Source organism: Eubalaena glacialis, chromosome 10, assembly GCF_028564815.1.
Source record: "Eubalaena glacialis isolate mEubGla1 chromosome 10, mEubGla1.1.hap2.+ XY, whole genome shotgun sequence".
In the NCBI taxonomy this organism is placed as follows: domain Eukaryota; kingdom Metazoa; phylum Chordata; class Mammalia; order Artiodactyla; family Balaenidae; genus Eubalaena; species Eubalaena glacialis.
The window spans coordinates 64,876,035-64,895,631 of record NC_083725.1 but is presented as its reverse complement, the minus strand read 5'-3'; the positions used below and the strand labels follow the sequence as shown (position 1 = coordinate 64,895,631).

Here is a 19,597-nt window from a genome sequence, read left to right as displayed (position 1 = left end):
TGTCTTGTTACAGATTTTAGTGGGAAGGCTTTCAACTTTTCACCATTGAGTATTATATTGGCTGTGGGTTTGTCATAAACAGCTTTTACCATTTTGTGATATGTTCTCTCTATACCCACTTTGGTAAGAGTTTTTATTATGAATTGATGTTGAATTTTGTCAAATGCTTTTTCTGCATCTATTGAGATGATTACATGGTTTTTGTGTTTTGTTTATGTGGTTTATCACATTGATTTGCATATGTAGAACCATTCTTATGAACTTGGGATGAATTCCACTTTGTCATGGTGTATGATGTTTTTCATGTGTTGTTGGATTTGGTTTGCTAATATTTTGTTGAGAATTTTTTCCATCTATATTCATCAAAGATATTGGCTTGTAATTTTTTTTTTTGGTAGTGTCTTTATCTGGATTTGGTATCAGGGTGATGGTGACTTCATAGACTGTCCTTGGGAGTGTTCCCTCTTCTTCAATTTTTTGGAAGAGTTTGAGAAGAATTGGTATAAATTCTTTTTTGTATGTTTGGTAGAATTTGCCTGTGAAGCCATTTGGTCCTGGACTTTTGTTTGTAGGGAGTTTTTAAATTACATATTCTATTTCACTTTTAGTGATTGGTCTGTTCCAATTATCTATTTCTTCTTGATTCAGTTTCGGTGGGCTGTATGTTTCTAGAAATTTGTCCATTTCTTCTAGGTTGTTGAATTCGTTGGCATATAATTGTTCATAGTATTTCCTTATTATTATTATTATTATTTTTGTATTTCTGCAGTATCAGTTGTTGTGTCTCCTTTCTTGTTTCTTATTTTATTTGGGTTCTGTCTCTTTTCTTCTTGGTGAGCCTGGCCAGAGGTTTGTCAATCTTGTTTATCCTTTCAAAGAACCAGCTATTGTTTTTATTGATTTAAAAAAAAATTTATTTATTTGGCTGTGCCACGTCTTAGTTGTGGCACGCAGGATCTTTGTTGCCTCGTGTGGGATCTTTAGTTGCGGCATGTGGGATCTTTTAGTTGTGGCATGTGGGATCTTTTACTTGTGACATGTGGGATCTTTAGTTGCAGTGTGCGGGATCCTTTTTAGTTGCTGCATGTGGGATCTTTAGTTGTGGCATGTGAACTCTTAGTTGCGGCATGTGGGATCTAGTTCCCTGACCAGGGATCGAACCCAGGCCCCCTGCATTGGGAGCCCAGAGTCTTAGCCACTGGATCACCAGGGAAGTCCCTTTCTATTGTTTTTTTAATCTTTATCTTATTTATTTCCTCTCTGATCTTTATTATTTCCTTCCTTCTGTTGACTTAAGGTTTTGTTTATTCTTCTTTTTCTAGTTCTTTTAATTGGTAGGTTAGGTTGTTTGAGATTTTTCTTGGTTTTTGAGGAAGGCCTGTATTGCTATGAACTTCCCTCTAGGAACTGCTTTTGCTGCATCCCATAGATTTTGTTTGGTTGTGTTTTCATTGTCATTTGTCTGAAGGTATTTTTGAATTTCCTCTTTGATTTCATCATTGACCCATTGGTTGTTTAGTAGCATGTTGTTTAGTCACCATGTAATTTTTTTTTTCATTTCTTTTTCTGTGGTTAATTTCTAGTTTCATGCCACTATGGTCAGAAAAGATGCTTGAGATAATTTCTATATTCTTAAATTTGTTGAGGGTTGTTTTGTGCCCTAGTGTGTGGTCAATCCTAGAGAATGTTCCACGTGCACTTGAAAAGAATGTGTATTCTCGTTTTTTTAGATGTAGTGTCCTGAAAATATCAATTAAGTTTAACTGTCCTATTGTATCATTTAGTATCTCTGTTGCCTTATTGATTCTCTGTGTAGAAGATCTGTCCATTGATGTGAGTGGGGTGTTAAAGTCTCCTAGTATTATTGTATTTCTGTCAGTTTCTCCCTTTATGTCTGTTAGTATTTGTTTTATGTATTTGGGTGCTCCTATATTAGGAGCATATATGTTGACAAGTGTAAAATCCTCTTCTTGTATTGATCCTTTTATCATTATATGATGTTCTTCTTTATCTTTCTTTATGGCCTTTCTTTTAAAGTCTGTTTTGTCTGATATGAGTATTGCCACCCCCCCCCCCCGCTTCTTGTCATTTCTGTTTGCATGAAACATCTTTTTCCATACCCTCTCTTTCAATATATGTGTGTCCTTTGTCCTAAAGTAGGTCTCTTATAGGCAGCATATTGTAGTCTCTTGCTTTTTTATCCAACCTTCCACTCTGTGTCTTTTGATTGGAGCATTCAGTCCATTGATATTTAAGGTAATTATTTATAGATATGTATTTGTTGTCATTTTAAACCATGTTTTCCCATTGATTTTATATTTCCTCTCTGTCCCTTTCTTTTTGTTTCTCCTTTTCTGGTTTGATGATTTTCTTTTGTATTATACTTTCGTTCTCTTTTTTTTGTTTTTTTGTGAATCTATTGTATGTTTTTGATTTGCAGTTACCCTGTTTTTCAAGTATGTTAACCCCTTCCTGTATCTACTTGCCTTAGACTGGTAGTCATATAGGCTCAAACACATTCTAGGAAAAAAATTCTACATTTTCTTACTCTTCTCCCCTACATTTTATGATTTTGATATTCTCTTTTACATCTTCATGTATATCTTTTTGCTGTTCATTGTGGTTATCATCACTTTCACAGAATTTTTTTTGTCTTTTGTTTTTTAATCTGTGTACTGTCTGCTGTCCTGATTGGGTGATTTCCATTTTTCTATCTTCTAGGTCACTTATTCATTCTTTTGAATTATTCATTCTGCTGTTCATTGCCTTTAGCTTAGCTTTCATTTCTGCAAATATGTTTTCTGATTTTTCTTGGTTCCTCTCTATAGTTTCTAGTTCCTTTTTACAGTACTCTGCATTTCTGTCGATAGCCTTTCTTTATTCCTTCAGTATTTTTATTATCTCCTTTTTGAAATCAGTGTCTATTAGACTGAAGAGGTCTGCTTCATTGTTCATTCAGGGGAATGCGCTGGGTCATTTAACTGGGAGTGGTTCCTCTGCTTCTTCATGTTACTCATATTTCTCTTACTCCGTAAGTTTAGGAGAAACAGTTATCTACTGTGGTCTTGGAGAGCTATTTATATGTGGTTTCATCCCTGTGTAGCTTGTGTGGGTTTAATAAATTTGGTGTGAGGGCTGTTTTTAGTATGGATCCCTGTAGCCTCTTTTCTCAGCTTGTGCTGGGTGTTATCCCCTTGATAGGGTGTATGCAGATGTGGTGGCTGGTGCCCGGTCCTGGGGTTCTCAGCGGTGGTAGTGGCTCAGACTCCCCATCAGGGCATGCGATGGGAGTGGATGTGACTCGCAACCACTCCTGGAGTTCGGGTGGGCAGTGGTGGGGTCCATGACCACTCCTAAGATCTGAGAGGGAGACGGCAGGGGCTTGCAATCACTCCTGGGGTCTGGGAGGGAGATGGCAGGAGCCCATGACCACTCCTGGGTTGTGGGAGAGAAGCAATGGGGGCTGGTGACTGCTCCTGGTGTTCAGGTGGGCGGCAGTGGAGGCTTGCGACTGCCCCTGGAGCCTGTGCAGGCAGTGTCCTGCCCTCTGCCTGCGTGCCCACAGGGAAGAAGGCTGCAGTCTGGGTCCCAGCCCTCCCCTTGTGCACCCCCCAAACAGTGGTGACTGACCTCTATGACGTCCCAGGCTTCCTCCACATACACCCCCAGACGTGGTTGTACTGGATTCCAGCACCACTCCCACCCCTGTCTGTCTCCACACAGCCATCCCCAGTCCTCTTCCCAGTTCTGATCTCCAAAGCCCGAGTTCCAGCACCCAGCCCTTGCCAGTTCTGGCAGACGTATGTCAGGCTAGGGGGCACAGGGTGGTGCTGACCATCTGTGCAGTTCTCCCTCTGCGCTGGCTGCCTCAAACAGGTTGCTGCGCTCTCCTCAAAGGCTCTGAAGCTCCCCTTCTATCTTGGCTGATCTCCCCACCAGTGAGGGGGCTTCCCAGGTTGCAGGAACCTTTCCTCTTTCATAGCTCCCTCCCAGTGTTGCAGGTCCCATCCCGATTCCTTTCTTGCTTTCTTTTCTTCTTTTTTCCCACCCAGTTACGTGGAGATTTTCTTGCCCTTTCAGCAGTCTGAGGTCTTCTGCCAGCATTCAGTAGATATTCTTTGAGAATTGTTTCACGTGTAGATGTATTTTTGATGTATTTGTGGGAGAGGGTGAACTTCACGTCCTGCTACTCCGATATCTTGATCTCTTCCTGTGATCGATTTCTAATCTCATAGAATTGTGGTCGGAAAAGCTGCTTGATATGATTTCAAGTTTCTTAAATTTACCAAGGCTTGCTTTGTGGCCCAGCATGTGGTCAATCCTGGAGAATGTTCCGTGTGCACTTGAGAAGAATGTATATTCTGCTGCTTTTGGATGGAATCCTCTGTAAATATCAATTGAGTTCATCTGGTCTTATGTGTCATTCAAGGCCTGTGTTTCATTATTGATTTTCTGTCTGGATGATCTGTTCATTGATGAAAGTGGGGGGTTAAAGTCTCCCACTATTATTGTGTTACTGTTGATTTCTCCTTTTATGGCTGTTAGTATTTGCCCTGTATATTGAGGTGCTCCTATGTTGGGTGCACATATATTTGTAATTGTTATATCTTCTTGGACTGATCCCTTGATCATTATGTAGTGTCCTTCTTTGTCTCTAGTAATAGTCTTTCTTTGAAAGTCTATTTTGTCTGATATGAGTATTGCTACTCCGGCTTTCTTCTTTTTTTTTAAATTAACTAATTAATTTATTTATTTATTTTTGGCTGTGTTGGGTCTTCGTTTCTGTGCGAGGGCTTTCTCTAGTTGCGGCGAGTGGGGGCCACTCTTCGTTGCAGTGCACGGGCCTCTCACTGTCGCGGCCTCTCTTGTTGCGGAGCACAAGCTCCAGATGCGCAGGCTCAGTAGTTGTGGCTCACGGGCCTAGTTGCTCCGCGGCATGTGGGATCTTCCCAGACCAGGGCTCAAACCCGTGTCCCCTGCATTGGTAGGCAGATTCTCAACCACTGTGCCACCAGGGAAGCCCTCCAGCTTTCTTCTGATTTCCATTTGCATGGAGTACCTTTTTCTATCCCCTCGTTTTCAGTCTGTATGTGTCCCTAGATCTGAAGTGTGAGTCTCTTGTAGACAGCATATATGTGGGACTTGTTTTTGTATCCATTTGGCCAGTCTGTGTCTTTTGGTTGAAGCATTTAATCCATTTACATTTAAGGTAATTATCAATATGTATGTTCTTATTGCCATTTTGTTAATTTTTTAAAATAAATTTATTTATTTATTTATTTATTTTGGGCTGTGTTGGGTCTTTGTTGCTGCGTGCGGGCTTTCTCTAGTTGCGGCGAGCGGGGGCTACTCTTCATTGCAGTGCACGGGCTTCTCATTGCGGTGGCTTCTCTTGTTGTGGAGCACAGGCTCTAGAGCGCAGGCTCAGTAGTTGTGATGCATGGGCTTAGTTGCTCCGCGGCATGTGGGATTTTCCTGGACCAGGGCTCAAACCCGTGTCCCCTGCACTGGCAGGCAGATTCTTAACCACTGCGCAACCAGGGAAGCCCTTGTTAATTGTTTTGAATTTGTTTTTGTAGGTCTTTTTCCTTCCCTTCCTCTTTATTCTCTTTTCTTGTGATTTGATGACTATCTTCAGTATTGAGTTTGGATTCCTTTTTCTTTTTTGTGTATGTATCTAGTGTAGATTTTTGGTTTGCAGTTACCATGGGGTTTTGATATAATAGTTTGTATATATATACAAGATTGTTTTTTAAGTTTCTGGTTTCTTAACTTCCAGTGCATTTCCAATATCCTGCATTTGTACTCTCTTCTCACAATTGCTAGTTTTGATATCATATTTGTGTGTGGATGATTTCCTACCTTTATTGTATGTTTGCCTTTACCAGTGAGCTTTCCCATTGATAATTTTCTTATTTCTAGTTGTGGCCTTTTCTTTTCTGCCTAGAGAAGTTCCTTTAGCATTTGCTGTAAAGCTGGTTTGGTGGTGCTGAATTGTCTTAGCTTTTGCTTGTCTGTAAAGCTTTTTATTTCTCTGTCAAATCTGAATGAGAGCCTTGCTGGGTGGAGTACTCTTGGTTGTAGGTTTTTCCCTTTTATCGCTTTAAAAATATCATACCACTCCTTTCTGGCCTGCAGAGTTTCTGCTGAAAAATCAGCTGATAACCTTATGGGGATTCCCTTGTATGTTATTTGTTAGTTTCCCCTTGTTGCTTTTAATATTTTCTCTTTGTCTTTAATTTTTGTCAATTTGATTAATATGTGTCTTGATGTATTCCTCCTTTCCCATGTTAGGGAAGTTTTCAGCTATTAACTCTTCAAATATTTTCTCAGGCCCTTTCTCTCTCTTCTCCTTCTGGGACCCCTATAATGCAAATGGTGCATTTAATGTTGTTCCAGAGGTTCATCTAGTGTATTTTCACTGCCCTAAAAATCCTCTGCTCTATCTGTTCACCCCCCTCTAACTCCTGGCAACCTTTTTACTCTTTCTGTAGTTTTGCCTTTTCCAGAATCATACATTTGGAATCATATAGTATGTAGCCTTTTCAGATTGGCTTCTTTCAGTTAGTAATGTGCGTTTAAGGTTGCTCCATTTCTTTCTGTGGCTTGATAGCTCATTTCTTTTTGGCACTGAATAATATTCCATTGCCAGGGTGTACCACAGTGCCATTTATCCATTAACCTACTGAAGGGACATGTTAGTTGCTTCTAGGTTTTGGCAATTCTAAATAAAGCTTGCATCAACATCCCTGTGCAGGTTTTTGTGTGGATATAAGGTTTCAGCTCCTTTGGGTAAATACCAAAGAGTGTGATTGCTGCATAGGATGGGAAGAGTATGTTTAGTTGTGCAAGAAACTGCAAAACTGTCTTCCAAAGTGGCTGTACCATTTTACATTCCCACCAGCAAAGAATGAGAATTCCTGTTGCTCCACATCCTTGCTAGCATTTGGTGTTGTCAGTGTTCTGGATTTTGGCCTTTCTAATAGGTGTGTAGTGGTATCTCATTGTTGTTGTTGTTTTTTTTCTCATTGTTGTTTTAATTTGTATTTCCCTGATTGACATGATGTTGAGCATCTTTTCATGTGCTTATTTATCATCTGTGTATGTATATATATATATATATATATATATATATATATATATTTTTTTTTTTTTTTTTTTTTTTTTTTTTTTTGGTGAGATGTTTGTTAAAATGTTTGGCTTATTTTTTAATCAGGTTGTTTGTTTTCTTATTGTTTAGTTTTAAGAGTTTTTTTTTGTTTTTTTTTAACAGTCCTTTATCAGATGTGTGTTTTACAAATATTTTCTCCCAGTCTCTGGTCTGTCTTCTAATTCTCTTGATACTATACTTCACAGAACAGAATTTTTTAATTTCAATGAAATCCAGCTTATCAATTATTTCTCTCATGGATTGTGTCTTTGGTGATGTATCTAAAAAGGCATCACCACACTCAAGGTCACTAGGTTTCTCCTGTTATTTTCTAAGAGTTTTATAGTCTTGAATTTTACATTTAGGTCTGTGATCCATTTGGAGTTAATTTTTGTGACAGGTGTAGGGTTTGTGTTCAGATTCATTTTTTTGGTTTTGGATGTATACTTGTTCCAATACCATTTGTTGACCAGACTTTCTCTCCTCCATTATATTGCCTTTGCTCCTTTGTCAACGATCAGTTGACTATATTTATGGGGATCTGTTTCTGGGCTCTTTATTCTGTTCTATTGATCTATTCAACTGTTCTTTCACCAGTACCACACTTAGACATCTTTTTTAAAAGTCGCAGTGAAAGTAAGCCTTGGTGTTGGCTGTGGTAGGACCTCCAGGCAGTTTCTTCTCTCTGAGCTTCAGCTCCAGGAGGAGGTTGGAGCTGAACTCTAGGACTTCCTAACATGCTGCTGTTGTGCTTCTCAAACTGCCTGGGGAAGGACTAGTTTTGTTTCGTTTTTTGAACTTCCAGTCTGCTGCAGACTCTTCCTTTTGTAGAATACAATAAAATGACTTACTAGGAAATGATCGTGTGCTTGTATGGTCATAGTACTGTCAAATCACTATACAAGGTTCTAAAGTCTCAGTTTCTGAACTTGCTTTGTCACAGACTGCTAAGTGGACCGCACTTGGGTTATACTGTCCTGCGCAGAGGGTGCAGGTTGGAGAGATGCCTACCTGTCTAGCCAGAGCTTCTTGGGAGAACAGGAGCTCAGCTGGGGCTTGGGAATTGGCTTGTTCCAGGGAATGTGGTTGTCAGGAGGGGCTCTTTCTTATCTCCCATGGGATCAGACCCCTTCATTAACCCCAGTCTACCCCCGTCCTCTTTTTTCAGCATATTCCTCACATTGACCCCTCCCGTTTGAAGGCAGAGGGACAACTTGGGGTGGCAGGGGCCCTGAGAAGGGGCTGTAATAGTTGGCTTGGAGGGCCAAGGTTGGAGCAGGGCCTGCTGCTCTGGATGGGTCTGAACGCCATTTCTCAGGGAAGTAGGGAGAAGGGTGTGAGTGGCTGGTAGTGATATTGGCATGGACTCTGGAGCATGTCTGAGAGTTCCAACTTTTAAAACCCTGAGACCATAAGACCTTAGGACATTCGAATCTTCGAATTGTGGAGTCACGGGCTGTTAGAACTGGAAGGGACTGCAGGGGTCACCCTGTGGTCCAGGCCGAGTTGTTCACCTGCTCCTCCTCCCTGGCGCCTGGCCCAGATTGGAGCGACAGGTGTCTGTCCTGCCTTTAGCTTGGAGTCCTTGGGTTGCCACAGTATGGGTGAGTAGAGGTTCTTTGGGTGCCCTTGGCTTACTCCAGGTGCCCCGCTCTGTTTGGAAGTTTCAGACACTGTGTGCTCCGTTTGACTGAGAACAACTCCCAGCCCTTGATGACCAAGCTGCAGTGGCTCTTCGCCTTCCTGGAGCACAGCCAGGTGAGCGCAGGGGCAGTCGGGGGTGCTGGAGAGGAGGCCCGGTCTGACACCTCCCCTTCCCCACGACCTGCCTGCATCTGGCTGTGGGCCCCCACTTCCTGGTGTAAGTTGTTGGGCCCCAGTCCAGGCTGGCATGGGTTCACGGCTAAAGCCCAAGGGGCTGATTCAGCGCCCTTACCGGGCAGGCAAGGGAGTGCCTCCTGAGCCCCTCTGTGCTGTGCTGCCCACATCTCTCCCATCAGTGGTTCAGTCCATTCTATTAGGTGTTGCTTTGTTGGTCTGCTGTCATTTTTGAGCACTCATATTGCCTGCCAGGCACCCTGAGGGCTGTATTTGTTTTTATCACTGTCTCTGCCCTCCTGGAACCTAAAGCCCTTGGCCAGGCAGGCATTATGCCAGGCCCTGTGCGGGGGCACAGAGGTGAGTCAGCCACAGTCCTGCCTTCACGGAGCACGTAGTCTGGTGGGGAAGAGGAACCTGCAGATAGCAACTGTAGTGCTTGAGCAGAGGGCAACGCGAGTGTAGTGTGCGTGTTAGGGAGGGAGAGTTGATCACGATGGGGATGGGGGCTGCTGGGAAGACACTGTGGGACAGGTGACACTAACTGCACCTGGGACTTGAACGCTACAGCTAAGCTCCTGACAGGGGAGAAGGGTGTTTCAGGCAGAGGGAACGGCAACGAATAAGGGCCTGGAGTGAAATGTGAGGTGTGTCAGGGAAGAGCAGACTCCTGGAGGACTGTCCATCTCCGTGAACCCGATGTCCTGCTTATAGGCTGCATGGCCTTGGTAGGATGAGTCAGGGAAGGGGGAGGACTTTCGTGAGGAGGCTGGAAGTTTGGGGCAGAGAGTCCCCAGGGCCATCCTCAGGCCTAGCATGCTGTGGAGCTGGTTGGTGAGTGGCCCCCCAGCTCCTGGCCCTGTCTTTCTCCCTCCTTGGTCCTAGCGGCCTGCCATTTCTCCAGAGAACTTTCTGTCTGCATCCTGGACACCCTGGTTCAGCCCTGGCACCCAGCAGGACTGCTCAGAGTACCTGAAGTACCTGCTGGATCGGTAAGGGAGGCCAGGCCTGGCTCTGCACGGGGGCTCCAGGTCTGGAGAGGGTGCTCGTGGGAAAGCCCCCTCCCCCTGGGCTGTGTTGTCTCTTCCTGGAAACGGGGGCACAGCCCTGCACTTGTGAAAGGCTTGGAGCAGATGTGTGTCGTGAGTGTGGGGACAGGGACCGAGTGGGAGGGAAGTTTTGGAGATGCTGACATGAACCGAGACTGGGAGGGTAAGTGTGTGTATGTACACTGTGCTGTGCTTGCCTGAGTGAGTGTGCATGTGTGTGTTTTCTCATCAGCTCTCTGGGGGCACATGCACGTCTTTTTGTGGCAGGTTTGTGAGCCTTATGCAGGTAAGTATGTAGCATGTGTGCCTGGCTTATGAGTGCATGTGCACGAATGCCATTTTGTACATGCATATGTATGTTCCCCGTGCCTTCTCCTGCATGCGTGTAAACATGTGGCCAGCTGAGTAAGGTAAAGGCACAGGTCAGGCCAGTGCACTGGGGATGGGTCTGTGTGTATGGACGAAGGCCCTTTGCTCCCTGCACCAGGCTGCATGAAGAGGAGAAAACTGGGACGAGAATCTGCCAAAAGCTCAAGCAGTCCAGCTTGCCCTCCCCGCCTGAGGAGCCCCCTAGCCCGAGTTCAACCTCTGTGGAGAAGATGTTCGGAGGCAAGATTGTGACTCGGATATGCTGTCTCCGCTGCCTTAACATCTCCACCAGGGAGGAGGCCTTCACGGACCTCTCTCTTGCCTTTCCCCCGCCTGAGCGCTGCCGCCGCCGCCGCCTGGGCTCAGTGATGCTCCCTGCAGAGGACGTCGGTGCCCAGGACCTCCCTTCGCCATCGCGAGCCCAGGCGCCAAGCAGGGCGGCTCCTCGGAGGCAGAGGAAACACTGCATCACAGGGGACGTTCCCCCCACCGTCCTGAACATTGAAGGCCTGGGCCCCCAGGGCCCCAGGGGGCAGAGCAGTCAGGAGGAGGAGGCAAAGGAGGAGGAAGAGAAGGAGAAGGAGGAGGAGAAGGCGGAGAAGGAGGCAGAGAAAGTGGAGAAGGAGGAGAAGGCGGAGAAGGAGGAGGAGAAAGTGGAGAAGGAGGCCGAGAAGGAGAAGGAGGCTGAGGTGGAGAAGGAGGCCGAGAAGGAGACGGAGCCCGAGAAGGAGAAGGAGGCCAAGAAGGAGAAAGAGGAGGACGGCCTGGGCCCAGGGACCCTCAGAAATGCTTCCGCCCCCTCTGGGGAGGGTTCCCGCTCCGTCCTGGACCTGGTCAACTACTTCCTGTCGCCCGAGAGGCTGATGGCAGAGAACCGCTACTACTGCGAGTCGTGCGCCTCCCTGCAGGACGCCGAGAAGGTGGTGGAGCTGAGCCAGGGGCCGCGCTACCTCATCCTGACCCTGCTGCGCTTCTCCTTCGACCTGCGCACCATGCGGCGCCGCAAGATCCTGGACGACGTCTCCATCCCCCTGCTGCTGCGGCTGCCGCTGGCCGGGGGCCGGGGCCAGGCCTACGACCTCTGCAGCGTCGTGGTGCACTCCGGCGTGTCCTCGGAGAGCGGCCACTACTACTGCTACGCCCGCGAGGGTGCTGCCCGCCCAGCCCCGAACCCGGGAGCGGCCGACAGGCCCGAGCCCGACAACCAGTGGTACCTGTTCAACGACACCCGGGTGTCCTTCTCCTCTTTTGAGTCTGTCAGCAACGTCACCTCCTTCTTCCCCAAGGACACTGCCTATGTGCTCTTTTATCGGCAGCGGCCCCGGGAGGGGCCTGAGGCTGAGCCCGGCTCTCCCCGAGCCCGGGCAGAGCCCACCCTCCACAAAGACTTGATGGAAGCCATTTCCAAAGACAACATCCTTTTCCTGCAGGTGAGCAGACCCTGGGGGCGGAGGGGCTTCCCAGCACCCACCGGCTCAGATGCTGACTGCTCCTCTCTTGGAGTCTCTTCCTTTTACCTTTGATCCATTCAGCTATCAATCAATCACTTAGTGCTGGGGAAAACTGGTGGGCCAGACAGACGTAGCCCCATACTTCAGAGGAACAGACATGAGGAATTACCAGTTTTTTATTAAGGTGTCATAAGTGTGCTGGAGGAGGGGGCTCTGTGAGTGAGTAGTGGATACGAGCGGATTGGGGGGGGGGGCCGCCCGACTCAGTGAGCCTCCTCTCTCACTGAGCCTTCGACTCCACTCTGTAGAGTCAAGGGTGGTAGCAAAATACTTTGCAGCTGAAACAGCCAGTGCGTGGACCAGCACGAGGAGTGCCACCACAAACAAACAGCCGGTGTGGTCACGTCAGGACCCCTGGCCAGCAGCACCTGCGTGCTGTGGGGACCCTGGCTCTGCTTTTGTGTTTCTGCCGAGCTGTCCAGGTGGAGGCAGGGCTGGGCCCGTGGGAAGGCGAATCCATGGCTGGCCTCAGTTCAGCAGGAGGAAGAGCTTCCTCGTTGGCAGAGGGTTCCTCGTGCCTTGAGAGGCAGAAGCTGGACAGTCACGTCAGGAAGCCTGCAGAAGGGTCCCTGGGGGGTATGAGGTGCCCTTTGAAGTCTCTGCACCTCCTGCTTTCTGGTGCCACGTCAGGCCCTTGTCAGCTGTTCACAGTCTAGTTAGTTAGTAGAAATGAGTTCCTTTCCTCCAGGGGGCTGGGAGTTTTTATTCGGGGGAGGAGGAAGAATGCTTTGGAAGCCTAGATACAGGATGGCTATGGGTCCATCCCACCCATCCTCCCACTAAGCTGGAGTGCCTCTAGGGCAGAAGCTGTGGCTCCTCTGTGCCTGGCCCTGGGGACCGGGGTGATGCTCGGGAGGGCTGGGTGGCATTGGGGGCGTGCAGGGAGAACTGAGGCTTCAGAGCCTGACTTACTTTGACTTCTAAGCTTCCGGCCCCATCCCCATCTGTATTATTTCCAGGAGCAGGAGAAGGAGGCACGGAGCAGGGCGGCCTACATCTCTGCACTCCCCACATCTCCGCACTGGGGGAGGGGCTTTGACGAAGACAAAGATGAGGATGAAGGCCCTCCGGGGGGCTGCAGCCCTGCAGGTGGCAGCGGTGGTGACTTCCACAGACTGGTCTTCTAATGGGAACCCTCATCCCCTGGCCTGCTAAGCACCTGTGAGGGTGCCACAGGCAACCTCAGTGGGGGGGGGGGGCCCAGGTCCCAGGCAGAGGTGCTCGGCCAGGTGGGGGCCTGAGGGAGGCTGCACAGGTCCAGTCCTGAGGGCAGGCCCTTCCGAGGGCCAGAGAGATGGAGCGGGGGCTTCTGGGCCCCTGCCCTCAGCCTGAAGGGCACACGGAGACTCACTCAGATAGATAGATACAGAGGTGAGACCCAAGCCCCTTAAACCGGGCCTCAGGCCCCGACACTGGGATCAGCCCCGTTAAGACTCACTTACACCCAAGTGTCCTGGTCAGCTTGAAGCAGCTGAGATGGACACTCTCTGGGCCTTGTCCCCCACCCCCTGCAGGCTGCCCCACAGGGCTGAACGTCACAGCGCTGGTGTTTTGCCATCAAGTAGCAGTTCCTTTCCAGCTCCTTTCAGACAATCTTGTTTCTCTGTAGTATAGTATACAAAGCAGAGGCGGATCCAAGCCCTAGCATAAAGAAGGGGGCTGTGTGTCACCCCTCTGGCCGCCTTCTGGTTTCTCTGAGGGGTCTGAGGCAACGTCTGTGGGTGCCTACACTGTTTGTTTGTACTTACTTTGAGAGGAGTGTAGGTGGGAAGCAGCCTGGCAGCCTGGCACAGGACCAGAGACTGTCCTCCCGACAGACACCAAGCAACAACGCACAGAGGGGAGGATAGCCTCTTAAGCCTCTCTCCCGCCTCAGTGCCTGAGATGCCACCATTTGCATCCCCCTTCTGGTTAGAGAGCGAGTCCTCCTCAGTTTACTGCAAGTATGTTTGTTTGTTTGTGTTTCTCACGACGTCTGTCCTGAGGGAAGCTGGCTGGCTCAGCGCCTCAGCCGTTGGCCATCATCATGAGGGCGGTCTGGTTAGGAGCAGATATTGACCTCATTGTGCCCTGACACTGCTGTACCCCTTCTAAGTAACTGGAGAGAAGAGAACCAGGGTCTCAAACAGGAATAAAAATAGGTTCTCTGAAGCCTTTAAAGCCGTCGTTATTCCCGCCTCAGTCAGTCACTGGCTGTGAGGTCGGCTCTACCCTTGGTTTCTTGCTGTGTCTGTCTGGACAGGAAGGAGGGGACACCCCCTGCCCTGTTGACGTGTGTGCTGCCCCAGGGGAGGCAAGCGTGCCCTACACTGAAGTGCTGTGTAAATCAATCAACAGTGAGGACTGGGGGCGGGGATGTGCCCAGATAGATAGGGGTGGAGGGGTGGGTGCACAGGCTGGGGGCTGCCCTAACAGGATACTGTTAAGGGACTGATCTGTCAGGTGGCGCTGGAGCTCCTCCAGACCCCAGGAACTCTGGGCTGCCCAGAGATTGCTGCTGCCGCTGCACCACATGCCTCCCTTCTTACCTCTGAGAATCTGGGGTGGGCTGGGCTGGGCTGGGCTCAGGCCAGGAGGAAAGTAGGCAGCAGCCCTCAGGTTCCAGCCATCTTGGAGCTTGGGACTGCAGGGGCCTGGCCGGGGGCTTCAAGGGCTGCAGGTGGAGGAGTTTTGAGTTTTGGCCCAAAAGCCATAGACCTTGAGACCTCAGGGACCAGGGAAAGTGGGCCGACAGTCGTCTGTCAGAGACAGAGTCATGCTCAGACTTCATCTCTTTGGTCCATTGAGCCTCCTAAGAAAGATGAATTGGCAGATGTTACTACAATTTCCATCTCATGCACCAGGAATACAAATTCTGAGGTAAGGAAGATTCACGTGTGTTCTCAGCCAAGAAAGGTACCCAGTTCTTTCTTTCCTGTTCAAATGAAAGTGGAGCAGACTGGCACAGTGCTGTCCTGGGACTGTGAGAGGAAGGCTTATCTCGTTGAGGACAGGCGTCGTGTGCAAGCCTACAGCCGGCAGCCCTGAGCCGGGATCCAAGTGTGTGTGGATTCCATCCCCCAGCCCCTCCGGACGAGACAGACTCAGCAGCTCTCCTGGTTGCGTCTAATGGACTTTATTGTTGTCCAGACCCAACACCGTAGTAAAAAGGGACCTGCAAGCTCCAGGCCTGTACCATGTGTCACCACAGCAAAAACAGGACCCATGTGAACACGTTCCCACCCCTCCCCAGACCTACTCACAGGATAAATACGTGTTACAAATTTGTTTTTTAAAAAGAAAACAGAATAAATTAATAACTTAAGTGATTAGGCACCAACAGTGATTTGAAAAATTATATGTCAATTTTAAATGGTAAGAGGGCCAGAAACCTAAGACTGGGCTTCTAGCCCATTTTCTCTTCCCGACAAAGCAACGATTCTGTGGGAAATGATTCTAAATTTCAAGACACATGTAACCAACGAACACATAAGAACACACACCACCAAATATCACATGACAGCCTGAATCTCCAGGGGGACCCCCTCATCAGGCAGCCCACCTGGCCCCAAAGAGCCTGGTGCATTCTGGAAGGAGGGGGCTTTAGAGCTCATGCGCTCAGCCTCCTGCCCCCACGTTTTGCAGAAGGGCCAGAGAGGGGGAAGTTTGTGCCAGTTTCCCTCCTGCCCGGCACTCTGTTTCCAGAGCCCTGTCACAGGGGTGTGGGTCAGCCGCAGCTTGGGGCTGAGGCCTTAGCCCTGTGGCAGGTAAATCCCTTGAGAACAGCTGTGCTTCTGTCCTAGGAATGGGACATATTTGAACAGTTTCGAATGTAGAAGTTACTGAAATCAGTCTAGGGAGGGGACTGGGTTAACTGGCCAATGCTCTGGGTGCCGCCGATCCCTGGCGATCCAGACCCTCGAGAGAGAGAGAGAAGTTACAGAGCAGGGAGTAGCCACAGAAGAGGCCGCAGGGCCCTTCTTCACCAAGGTGGGAAGGAGACACAGCTCCATACCACTCCTTGCAGAGGTGGAGCTGGAAGGGGGCAAAACAGCTTCTTCTCTGAGGAGCCCCAGGCAGGACGAGGCCTGTGTGGGCTATGCTGGCTGACAAGGCATCCTGGGGTCTCAGTCCTTGCCAGGCCACCAGGAGAGGTGGATTGTGACCCACTGAAGGCCAAAGGACTAGTTTTTTACACTGACCAGACGGGAATATTAGATACCTGGTACTTGGGGCTTTTGAGCCAGTCTCTGCTGTCAACAGGCCAATTTCCTCTTCTCTTGTACTTCCTTCCGTCTCTACTCTGGCCTCCACCTGAAGGGTTTGGGGGTTATAGGAACCAAGAACTGGAGGGAGGCCTCCTTGGTGGTTAGATTTGAACACCTCAGTCTCTCAAGACTCCACCCAGTTTCATTCACAACATGGCACATTCAGAAAATGCTGACATTATTAGGGCACCTGGCGATCAATAGGGGAGGATGCTGGGAACTGAGGGTACCAATACCTGGGCCCACCTGTAGCCTATGGGGGCACAGGGGTGGTGCCATTCAAAGCTCTGCCACATGAGACCCTTTGCAGAGGGCCTTAAAGGGACACAGGGCTGGGCAGAGTGAACCACCAAACCCTGCCCAGGGTAGGTCACTGCCACCACCATTACCATTTCACCTGTGGGAACACCGAGGCATGGCCTCACTGCTTCTGAGAGGCTGGGCCCATACTCCCAAAGGTCTTCTGTTCCCAAAGCACAAGGTTCTCTAAGTCTCTCTGTCCATCTTCCTCCACTGGATCCCAGCCTTGCCCTCCTTCCCTCTAAAAATCTGACCCTTCTTCCTCTAAGGCCCCTGTCAGGCACCCCCTTTTCCTAGAAACCACCTTCCCTGATCTCCACCCCCTCCCCACTCCTGCCCCCAGCACCAACCTCCTAGAGAAGGAGCCTCGATTTCTCTGCACATTATCAGCATTTTAAGTGTCTCTCATGGCCATTACCAATGTGTCCTTGTCTTTTTTCTCATCGACTGTGACCTTCTCAAATACAAAGTCTGATTAATTCCTGTGTTCTCAGTGCCTAGCCCAGACCTGGCCATAGCAGCCATTAATGAATGCTTATTGAATTGATATGACTAATACTAGGAGACAAGGGCTACTGTTGAGAAAATTTCTCCCGGGATGTAGAAAGGTCAGGCCGCAGGCCTGGGGTGTGCGTGTTTACACAGGCTCACAGGAGCAGAAAGGTGAGCGGTAGCCACCTCCCTTAAATGGGGGGTGGGGGGGGAAGTCTTTTTTTTTTTTTTTTTTGAGGAAGAAGGTCTGTTCACCCCAGGGTAGGATGAAACATTTGGTCTGCCCACGTTGCCTCTGAAACTCTTAAAAATTTGGCCAAGAACTGTAACATAAAAGAGCCCCAGTCCCCAGACTTAGGAGAAAAGAGCCTGGTGTGATGCCCTTCCTCCTGTCCCTGGCAAAGGTGGGCAGAGGGTGATGCTGATCTGGTGGCCTTTTAAGCCATGGGAGGAGAGGCCTGCCCTCTCCTGTCCCTGTAGCTAGGCACCTGGGATTCGACAGAGCAACAGAGGGTGACGTGAGCTGAGAACACACTCTGGCCTGTCACCAGGCCACACCTGTACCTTCCTTGGGACCTGACACAAAACTCAGCCAAAGGGCACAAGCTGCGGCCACTCCCCCGCGTCGTCCACTAGGCTCTCTTCCGCCCTGCTTGCTCCTTTGCCCTGCTCTGCCCGCCACCCATCAGTCCTGGGAGCTGCCCTTGCCTGCGGCCATGCACATCGCTCCCCTGACCACCACACCACTCCTCACATTCTGCTCCACCCTGCATCTCCACGGCACCGCCCGGAGCTCGCCACCAGGCCCTCCGGATGTACTCAACCACTAGCTGCGCCTCCCCCGCCCCCAGCCTTCGCCCCTGCCTCTCAGCCCATCGGTTACCAGCGCCTCCCCTGCCGCACTGCCCATCTTGCAGAAGCTCATTTGCTGCAGCGTCTCCGCTCCCGCCCTGTGTCTCCGCCCAGGCCGTCCCGGGGTGGCCCCTCAGTCGTCCCACCCCACGCACCTTCCCACAGCTCCGCCGGCTCCCCCCCCCCGCCCCGCCCAGCCCACCACGTCGGCGCTCCCACCCCACGTGCTGCACCGCCCAGCACAGCCCAAGCCTCGTGGGCGAGGCGCTCTTGGCTGGGTGGGGTCTCGGGGAAGAGGACTGCGCTCTGTCCCAGAGCGGCAGAGCCGGGCCTGTGGCTCCACAGTCCCGGGGGCCCGGCCCCGCAGTGTCTTCGTCACCCCGTCTCCTGCTCCTTGTTCTGGGTTGCCCCTCCTCCTCAGTCTTCCCCTCCTGCTGTCCTCATCCTTCTGCCTCTCCCACCCGGCAACAGCTGCACTGCCACTTGGCCTGAAAATGGGGGACCACCGCAGCTATCCGCTGCCCTTCTGCATCTGGGGGTCTAACTCCTTTGTCCCTCAAGACCACCTCTGACCTTCCTCCTCGACTCCTTCATCTTTTGGTGGCCTTGCCTCTCCCCTGCCAAGACAGATAGGGCTGAAGAAGTCTGTATCCACTTTGGTCCGCTGGTCCTTGGCTCCCTGGGTCAGCGAGATGACTTGGCTTCTTCCGGGACTGGGGGAGAGGTAGCCCAGTAGCAGGAGGGACAGGGGCTGAGAGCTGTGCCCAAAGGTGAGGTGTGGAATCTGGCTCAGAGCCCCAGCCCCTCCCTCCACACGTCTGGTAGGTATTTGGGTCTAAAGGGCGGGAAGAGGCTGAAGGATGCTTTTTGGCAATAGCTCTAACTAAGGTGGGTAGAGGCACGGCCATTGCTGATAAAAATCAAGGTGGGCCCCGAGTGAGCTGAGGAAGCGCCTCGATCAGGCCCTCACCTGCCAGGGGAAGGGGTCAGGGTCCCTGATGTCAAGTGCTTTGAAGGCCAGAGTGGCAGAGTAGAGAGGGGGTGGGCAGGAGGGCGCGCTGGAGAGGAGAAGGGGGAGACAGACGGGGAGGCGTCGGCTCTGGACTGGAGACGCCGCCTCCTGGCCCCTCCCTGGGGCGGCGGCCCGCGCGTCACAGCTTGGCCCCCTTGGAAGGCTCCGAGGACTGCCGCACGTCTGTCCACTCCTGCATGGTGTTCTGCAGGGCCTGGGTCTTCTCCTTGTCCACCTGAACGTAGTCTACCTTCTCGTCGGAAGTGACAGATGACGTGGATGGCTGCGGGACAGAGCGGGGAAGTGAAGTGGCTGTGAGTTATCAGTAACGCGGGGAGCGGGCGGGTGGCGCTTCCTGAGTCGTTTCCCGGGAGAGGAGGTGGGGCTCTACCTGTCTCTCTGACCTGCCTTTTCTTTCTGAAAGTGGCCTGTAAGGCCTGAACTCCAAAACGCACCATCCCTCCTGTTTGGTGCAACAGCCCCTGCCCGCCGTCCCGATGTCCCAGCTCCTGGGGGGACCCAGGCCCTTCCTTGGCCTGATGGATGGCTCCAGGCTTTCACCTGCGCCTCCACCCACCTCCCTGTGACCACTTGTCCAGGGGAAGGACTGTGCCAGGTGCCAACAAGCACCAGCCATAGGGTTTTGTGTGTGGCTCGCGGTGAGCACGCACAGCCACCCTGTGTGGGACGCTGTGCCGGGGCTGCTGTCTGGACTGGGCAGCTAAGTGTGCTTCCTGAGGGGGGCCTTTCCCAGGCCCGGAAGCCCTTCTGCAGGCTGCACCTGCACAGCGAGTTCT

The 19,597-nt window shown here is 50.4% G+C and overlaps 2 protein-coding genes across 5 annotated transcripts in view; one reads left to right on the top strand and one right to left on the bottom strand.

The window, feature by feature from the left end:
• USP35 (ubiquitin specific peptidase 35) overlaps positions 1-13,038 on the top strand; it is a 74,915-nt gene extending 61,877 nt beyond the window's left edge. Inside the window, exons 8-11 of the mRNA XM_061204092.1 lie at positions 8,815-8,908; positions 9,854-9,960; positions 10,505-11,816; positions 12,857-13,038. Coding sequence (XP_061060075.1) covers positions 8,815-8,908; positions 9,854-9,960; positions 10,505-11,816; positions 12,857-13,024 — 1,681 coding nt within the window. The 3' untranslated portion in view covers positions 13,025-13,038. The remainder of the gene's footprint in view (positions 1-8,814; positions 8,909-9,853; positions 9,961-10,504; positions 11,817-12,856) is intronic.
• GAB2 (GRB2 associated binding protein 2) overlaps positions 12,044-19,597 on the bottom strand; it is a 182,814-nt gene continuing 175,260 nt past the window's right edge. Inside the window, exons 10-14 of one of the 4 annotated variants that reach the window (XM_061204095.1) lie at positions 18,759-19,083; positions 16,099-16,190; positions 14,426-14,688; positions 12,810-13,538; positions 12,044-12,466 (exon numbers count right to left, since the gene is read on the bottom strand). In XM_061204095.1, the coding sequence (XP_061060078.1) occupies positions 18,940-19,083 (144 nt within the window). In that variant the 3' untranslated portion in view covers positions 12,044-12,466; positions 12,810-13,538; positions 14,426-14,688; positions 16,099-16,190; positions 18,759-18,939. Of the gene's footprint in view, positions 13,539-14,425; positions 14,689-14,996; positions 16,191-18,758; positions 19,084-19,597 lie in introns of those variants that run through there. The other 3 variants (XM_061204094.1, XM_061204096.1, XM_061204093.1) reach the window with 3 other exon arrangements.